This window comes from Lipotes vexillifer, unplaced genomic scaffold (genome assembly GCF_000442215.2).
Source record: "Lipotes vexillifer unplaced genomic scaffold, Lipotes_vexillifer_v1.1 scaffold1003, whole genome shotgun sequence".
In the NCBI taxonomy this organism is placed as follows: domain Eukaryota; kingdom Metazoa; phylum Chordata; class Mammalia; order Artiodactyla; family Lipotidae; genus Lipotes; species Lipotes vexillifer.
This window is the reverse complement of record NW_006798890.1, coordinates 2,715,099-2,723,495: the sequence shown is the minus strand read 5'-3', so window position 1 is coordinate 2,723,495 and position 8,397 is coordinate 2,715,099. Positions and strand designations below refer to the sequence as shown.

The 8,397-nt window shown below is 39.0% G+C and overlaps 1 protein-coding gene across 2 annotated transcripts in view; it reads left to right on the top strand.

Moving 5' to 3' along the window:
- The window catches only part of CPT2 (carnitine palmitoyltransferase 2), a 28,885-nt gene extending 21,073 nt beyond the window's left edge, over positions 1-7,812 (top strand). Inside the window, exons 4-5 of one of the 2 annotated variants that reach the window (XM_007471173.1) lie at positions 4,845-6,149; positions 7,178-7,812. In XM_007471173.1, the coding sequence (XP_007471235.1) occupies positions 4,845-6,149; positions 7,178-7,509 (1,637 nt within the window). In that variant the 3' untranslated portion in view covers positions 7,510-7,812. The remainder of the gene's footprint in view (positions 1-4,844; positions 6,150-7,177) is intronic. The other variant, XM_007471174.1, reaches the window with a different exon arrangement.
- Positions 7,813-8,397: the final 585 nt, after the last annotated feature.

The window sequence follows — 8,397 nt, the reverse complement described above, 5'->3', positions numbered from 1 at the left end:
AAAAAAAAAAAAAAAAAAAAAAAAAGAGAGAATTCTAAAAGTAGCAAGAGAAAAACAAATAGGCAGTTACAAGGAAACCCCCATAAGGCTATCAGCTGATTTCTCTACAGAAATTTTGCAGGCCGGAAGGGAGTGGCAAGATATATTCAAAGTCCTGAAAGGGAAAAACCTGCAACCTAGGATACTCTACTCAGCAAGATTATCATTTAGAATAGAAGGAGAGAGAAAGAATTTCTCAGACAAGCAAAAACTGAAGGAATGCAGGAATACTAAACCTATCTTAAAATAAATATTGAAAGGTCTTCTCCAAATGGAAAAGAAGCAAGAATCTATAGGAAGGAGAAAACAATAGTAGAAGAGGTAAGTATATAAAAGGATTAAAGCTCACTTAAATAAGTCAGTACATAGGTTTAAAAATTTTTTTGAATTCTATGGAAACGATTATAACTACAGTGTTCCGCAAAAAAATAAACATGAAGATGTAAAATGGGACATCAGATCACAAAGTGTGGGGGAGGGGAGTAAGAAAATGTAGATCTTTTAGAATGTGTTTGAGCTTATATGACTACCAGTCTAAAGCAAGTAGATTTAGTTGTGGATTATCATACTTGAAAATCAGAGTAACCACAAATCAAAATCATATAAAAGATTCACACAAAAACAAAAAGAAAAAAGGTACTCAAGCATAATACAAAAGAAAACCATCAAACCACAAAAGGAAAAAGAAGAAACAAAGAAGATATACAAAATCAACTGAAAAACAAGGTTTAAAATTACAATAAATACATACTTATCAATAATTACTTTAAATGTCAATGGACAAAAGGTTCTGATCAAAAGACGTAGAGTGGCAGACTGGATAATAAGACAAGAACCTACAATATGCTGCCTACAGTAGACCCACTTTAGGGCAATGAACACATGGATTGAAAGTGAGGGGATAGAAAAAATATTTCATGCAAGTGGAAATGACAAGAAAGCAGGGATAGCAATACTTAAATCAGACAAAATAGACCTTAAAACAAGGTCATAAAGAAAGATAAAGAAGGACACTGTATAATGATAAATGGATCAATACAAGAAGAGGATATTACATTCGTTATCCTATATGCTCTCAATATAGGAGCACCTAAATACATAAAACAAATACTAACAGACATCAAGGGAGAACTGATGGGAATACAATAACAGTAGGAGACTTTAACACCCCACTGACGTCAATGGACAGATCTTCCGGACAGAAGGTCAGTAATGCAACAGAGACTCTAAATGACACAATAGAACATATTTAATTGATATCTTCAGGACATTACATCCAAAAAAACCAGAATACATTCTTTTCAAGTGCACATGGAATGTTGAAGAGGAGGGAACACTCCCAAAGTCATCCTGTGAAGCTACCATCATCCTGATACTAAAACCAGACAAACACATTATCAAAAAAGAAAATTACAGGCCAATATCTTTGATGAATATGGATATAAAAATCCTCAACAAAATATTAGCAAACCAAAGCCAACAATGCATAAAAAAGATGATACACCATGATCAAGTTGGATGCATCCCAGGGTCACAAGGGTGGTTCAGATATGCAAGTCAATCATGTGATACACCACATCAACAAAAGAAAAGACAAAGACCATATGATCATCTCAGTAGATGCAGAAAAAAACATTTGATAAAATTCAACATTCATTCATGATAAAAACTCTTACCAAAGTGGGTATAGAGGGAACATATCACAATATAATAAAAGCTATTTATGGCAAACCCACAGCCAATATAATACTCAACAGTGAAACGCTAAAAGCCTTCCCACTAAATTCTGGAACAAGACAAGGATGCCCACTCTTACCACTTCTATTCAACATAATATTGGAAGTCCTAGCCACAGCAATCAGATAAGAAAAAGAAATAAAATGTATCTAAATTGGAAGAGAAGAGGTAAAATTGTCATTATATGTAGATGACAGGATACTCTATATAAAAAACCCTAAAGACTCCCAAACACAGAAACTATTAGAACTGATAAACGAATTCAGTAAGGTAGAAGGATACAAGATTAATGTAGAGAAATCAGTTGCATTTCTTTACACTAACAATGAAATATCAGGAAGACAAAGTAAAAAAACAATCCCTTTTAAAATTGTGTCCAAAAAAAGTGAAATACCTAGGAATAAACCTGACCGAAGAGATGAAAGACTTATATGCTGAGAACTATAAAAACATTGATAAAGGAAATTGAAGGTGATTCAAAGAAATGAAAAGAAATACCATGCTCTTGGATTAGAAGAATTAATATAGTTAAAATGGCCATACTACCCAAAGCAATCTACAGATTTAACATGATCTATATCAGATTACCCATGACATTTTTCACAGAACTAGAACAAATAATCCTAAAATTTACATGGAACCACAAAAGACCCAGAATTGCCAAAGTAATCCTGAGGAAAAAGAACACAGCTAGAGGCATAATCTTCCCAGACTTCAGGCAATACTGCAAAGGTACAGTAATGTAAACAGCATGGTATTGGAACAAAAACAGACATATGGATCAGTGGAACAGAATAGAGAGCCCAGAAATAAATCTACACACCTACAGTCAATTAATCTACAACAGAGTAGGCAAGAATATACAATGGAGAAAAGACAGCCTCTTCAATAAGTGGTGCTGGGAAAACTGGACAGCTACATGTGAAAGAATGAAATTAGAACACTACCTAACACCATACACAAAAATAAACTCCAAAAGGATTAAAGACTTAAATGTAAGACCAGACACTATAAAACTCTTAGAGGAAAACACAGGAAAAACACTCTTTGACATAAACCACAGCAAGATCTTTTTTGACCCACCTCCTAGAGTAACAGAAATAGAAACAAAAATAAACAAATGAGACTTAATTAAACTTAAAAGCTTTTGCACAGCAAAGGAAACCATAAACAAAATGAGAAGATAACCTGCGGAGTGGGAGAAAATTTTTGCAAATGATGTGACCAACAAGGGATTAGTCTCCAAAATTTACAAAGAGCTCATACAGTTCAGTATCAAAAAACAAACAACCCAATCAAAAAATGGTCAGAATGGGACTTCCCTGGTGGCACAGTGGTTAAGAGTCTGTCTGCCAATGCAGGGGACACGGGTTCGATCCCTGGTCTGGGAAGATCCTACATGCCGTGGAGCAGCTGGGCCCGTGTGCCACAACTACTGAAGCCCACGTGCCTAGAGCCCGTGCTCTGCAACAAGAGAAGCCACCGCAACGAGAAGCCCGCGCACCGCAATGAAGAGTAGCCCTGCTTGATGCAACTAGAGAAAGCCCGCGCGCAACAGCAAAGACCCAATGCAGCCAAAAATAAATTTATAAATAAATAAATAAATTGTATATGTTAAAAAAAAAAAAAGGGCAGAAGACCTAAATAGACATTTCTCCAAAGAAGATATACAGGTGACCAACAGACACATGAAAAGATGCTCAACATTGCTAATTATTAGAAAAATACAAATCAAAACTACAATGAGGTATTACCTCACACCAGTCAAAATAGTCATCATCAAAAGGTCTACAAATAAATGCTGGAGATAGTGTGGAGAAAAGGGACTGTTGGTGGGAATGTAAATAGGTGCAATATGGAGAACAGTATGGAGGTTCCTTAAAAAACTAAAAACAGAGTTACCATATGATCCAGCAATCCCACTCCTGGGCATATATCCGGAGAAAACTCTTAATTCGAAAAGAGACATGCTCCCCAATGTTCATAGCTGCACTATTTACAGTAGCCAAGACATGGAAGCAACCTAAATGTCCATGGACAGATGAATGGATAAAGAAGATGTGGTATATATATACAATGGAATATTACTCAGCCATTAAAAAATGAAATAATGCCATTTGTAGCAACATGGATGGACCTAGAGATTATCATATAAACTGAAGTAAGTGAGACAAAGACAGCCATCATATATCACTTATGTGTGGAATCTAAAATATGATACAGATGAACTTATTTCCAAAACATGTTTGAAACAGACTCACAGACATAGAAAACAAACTTATGGTTGCCAAAGGGGGAAAGGTTGGCGTGGGGGAGGGATAAATTAGGAGTTTGGAATTAACAGAGACACACTAAGATATCTAAAATAGATAAACAACAAGGACCTACTGTATAGCACAGGAAACTATATTCAGTATCTTGTAATAATCTATAATAGAAAAGAATCTGAAAAAGGCTAGGTATATGTATATGTATAACTGAATCACTTTGCTGTACACCTGAAACTAACGCAACATTGTAAATCAACTCTACTCCAATAAAAAAAGAAAAAATTAATAAAAAATCAAACAATTTCAGTCAAAAAAAAGGGGGGTTAAACATAGACTTACCATATGACCTAGCAATTCCACTCCTAGCTATATCCCCCAAGAGAACTGAGAACATATGTCCACATGAAAATTTGTACATACCAGCATTATTCAAAATAACCAGTAAGTGGAAACAACCCAAATGTCCATCTACAAATGAATGGATAAACAAAATGTGGTACGTTATTGGAACATTATTTAGCAATAAAAAGAAATGAAGACTGATATATGCTATAGCATGGATGAACCTTCAAAACATTATTGTAAGTGATAGAAGTCAGATGCAAAAGACCACATATTATATGATCCCATTTACCATTTATGAATTATTGCAGAGCAAAAAAATAATCAGAAAATTCCATCCTCTGGAGGTTAATGTCACTTCTTCTGAATATGCTTGATTTTTTTTTTCTTTCTCAAATTTTATCTTTAGGAACTGCATTAACTCTTTATTGTTCTTTTTTAATTTTTATTTTTTAGGTCCCTGGTTTGATATGTACTTAACTGCTCGAGACCCAATTGTCCTGAACTTTAATCCATTTATGTCATTCAACCCTGACCCAAAGTCCGAGTACAACGACCAGCTCACCCGGGCAACCAACATGACTGTCTCTGCCGTCCGGTTTCTGAAGACACTTCGGGCTGACCTTTTGGAACCAGAAGTGTTCCACTTGAACCCTGCCAAAAGTGACACTGATACCTTCAAGAGACTCATACGCTTTGTGCCTTCCTCTCTGTCCTGGTATGGCGCCTACTTGGTCAATGCATATCCCCTGGATATGTCCCAGTATTTTCGGCTTTTCAATTCCACTCGTTTACCCAAACCCAGTCGAGATGAACTCTTCACTGATGACAAGGCCAGACACCTCCTGGTCCTAAGAAAAGGACACTTCTATGTCTTTGATGTCCTGGATCAAGATGGGAACATTGTGAGTGCCTCAGAAATCCAGGCTCATCTGAAGTACATTCTCTCAGACAGTAGCCTGGCCCCCGAGTTTCCACTGTCATATCTGACCAGTGAGAACCGGGACATCTGGGCAGAGCTCAGACAGAAGCTGGTGAGTGGTGGCAACGAGGAGACCCTGAGGAAAGTGGACTCTGCTGTATTCTGTCTCTGCCTAGATGACTTCCCCATTAAGGACCTTGTCCACTTGTCCCACAACATGCTGCACGGTGACGGCACAAACCGCTGGTTTGATAAATCCTTTAACCTCATTATAGCCAAGGATGGCACTGCTGCTATCCACTTTGAGCATGCTTGGGGCGATGGTGTTGCAGTGCTCAGGTTTTTTAATGAAGTGTTTAAAGACAGCACTCAGGCCCCTGCTATCACTCCATGGAGCCAGCCAGCTAACACTGACTCTTCTGTCGCCGTACAAAAACTCAACTTCAAGCTGAACGATGCTTTAAAGACTGGCATTACCGCTGCTAAGGAAAAATTTGATGCCACCATGAAAACCCTCACCATTGACTACATCCAGTTTCAGAGAGGAGGCAAAGAATTCCTGAAGAAGCAGAAGCTGAGCCCTGACTCGGTGGCTCAGCTGGCCTTCCAGATGGCCCTCCTGCAACAGTACGGGCAGACAGTGGCCACCTATGAGTCCTGTAGCACTGCAGCATTCAAGCACGGCCGCACCGAGACCATCCGCCCGGCCTCCATCTTCACAAAGAGGTGCTCTGAGGCCTTTGTCAGGGAGCCCTCCAAGCACAGCGCTGGAGAGCTTCAGCAGATGATAGCCAAGTGCTCCACGTACCACAACCAGCTGACCAAAGAAGCAGCAATGGGTGAGACAGGGTTTGGGGAGCATGCCCTTAGGTCTTGTTGCCCTCAGCACTGGGGTAAGCCTCAGCACTATCCTACCCCACATCTGATTTCCACCTCTTCACTAGGTTTAATCCACCTGCCAACTGATTATTATTTTTTTCTACCTTAGCAGTCCAAACAGCCAGACTAGCCATTAGGGTTCAGAATGTTCTCTCCTCTTAAGCAAGGATGGGGAAATGCATCTAACTTCGTTCTCATTTAAGGTCACTTTCAGCCGTGTTACATACATACTCTCTTCCTATTATTTATTGGTCATCAGACTCACTTTTGACAACGTAGGATTTCTAAACCCACGGCCCCTCTTACTTCACTTCAGTTGAAGTGTATTGGTTGCCTGTAAATAGGCCATCTCAGAAGCTCTTCCCAACCTAAGTGTCATCTTTCTTTGCCTCTTCATAGTAAAATTCGAGACCTAGAAAGGACCTGGAGGATCACACAGTCCAATTCCTTCATGTAGCCAAAGTCCTGGAACTGAAAGGGACCTCCAAGACATTCTAGTCTCATCCTTCTCTAATTTTATAAGTATGAAACTGAGACCACTGGCTCAGGGTCACGCAGCAAATTACCAGGAAAGCAGAGATTAGAACCCTGGTCAAATACCCCTTCCATTTTGTCCCACTGACTCAGTCTTGTCTTTTACACTTGATTTGGACTTTGGCTTTTACCTTAGTTTTTGAGTCCATAGTGTGTTCTCCACGTACTTTTCTTAACTGTTTGACTAAACTGATTCAATTTCAAAATTTAAAAAATCATGTTCATTTTAGGCTGATTTTTAGCTCAGCTGTTCACAGCTTTTTAAAAAGGAATATTCTAGAATGAACTGAGCCAGAGGTTAGCAAGCCAGAGGTGTGCATGCAGAGATAAACCCTTCTTCCACTCTCAAGGATGCTGTGAAGGTGCTCCTACCATGGGTCGGAGGTTTTACCAAGTGAGGTCCCTTTCAGTTCTGAGATTCTTAGACTCTGGTTTTCCATTTTGTCTCTGACAGGCCAGGGCTTTGATCGACACTTGTTTGCTCTGCGGTACCTGGGAGCAGCCAAAGGGATTGACCTGCCCGAGCTATACCTGGACCCTGCATATAGGCAGATAAACCACAACATCCTGTCCACGAGCACGTTGAGCAGCCCAGCAGTGAACATTGGCGGCTTTGCCCCCGTGGTCCCTGATGGTTTTGGCATTGCGTATGCTGTTCATGACAACTGGATAGGCTGCAACGTCTCTGCCTACCAAGGCCGCAATGCCCACGAGTTTCTCCGGTGTGTGGAGAAGGCCTTAGAAGGCATGTTTGATGCCTTAGAAGGCAAAGCCATCAAATCTTAACTTCTGGGTGGATGAAAAGCCTCTATTCCTTCATCAACATGAAAATTGGGGCCTCTGTAACCAGCAGGCACTGTTCTGTGACTAATGAAACTAATTGTGAGGTGCCTGAGCACCAGTGCTATAAGGTTTGAGCTTTAAAACCGTGGTTTTAAAGCTAAACATGTAATTTCCAAGTGGAACTAGATCACAACTAAAGATAATGTGAGATTTCAATTTTAAGGACATTTGATCAGGAGGTAAGATTTAGAAAATAACTCAGGTGTATTTATTGTTGAAGCAGAAATAAAATGCAATTCATGCTTAGAGGTGGTTCCTCTTAGGTTTTGGGTTTTTTTGTTTTTGTTTTTGTTTTTGTTTTTAATTGTTTAACCTTGTTGCCTAATCCCCACAAAGAACTTTCCAGTAGTAAGTTCAGGTGATAGTAAGTTCATATTGGCTCCTGGCTCTTCGGGTGATGGTAGGAAATGCTCTTTTATCTTTCCTGTAAACTTGCTTCTCTCTCCTGGGATATCCTTTGTTTAAAAACCCTCTTCATTTTTCTAAGGAGTAAACCACTACTGCTCGATTCTGATAGTCCTGCTGCAATAAAGGGTTATACCCATGGATTTAGGGAGTTCTATATCACTGTTCTTCCAGCCAAATGAAGATTAATAACTGGTGTGTATTTATTTTTACCAGTTGAATCTTGTGTGTTAATTATGGAATAAGGTAGAATTATTGCTCTGTACATTTTGCACTTGAAACCTCTCCATTGAGTGAGCACAGAATTTATTGTTAGAACATCACCGCACTAACAATTTATTGTTAGAATACTACTGTAATGTGAAAAGGAAGCGTGCTCTCTGTTTTTGAAAAGGAAGGGTTTTTGTTTGTGTTTAATTTTACCTG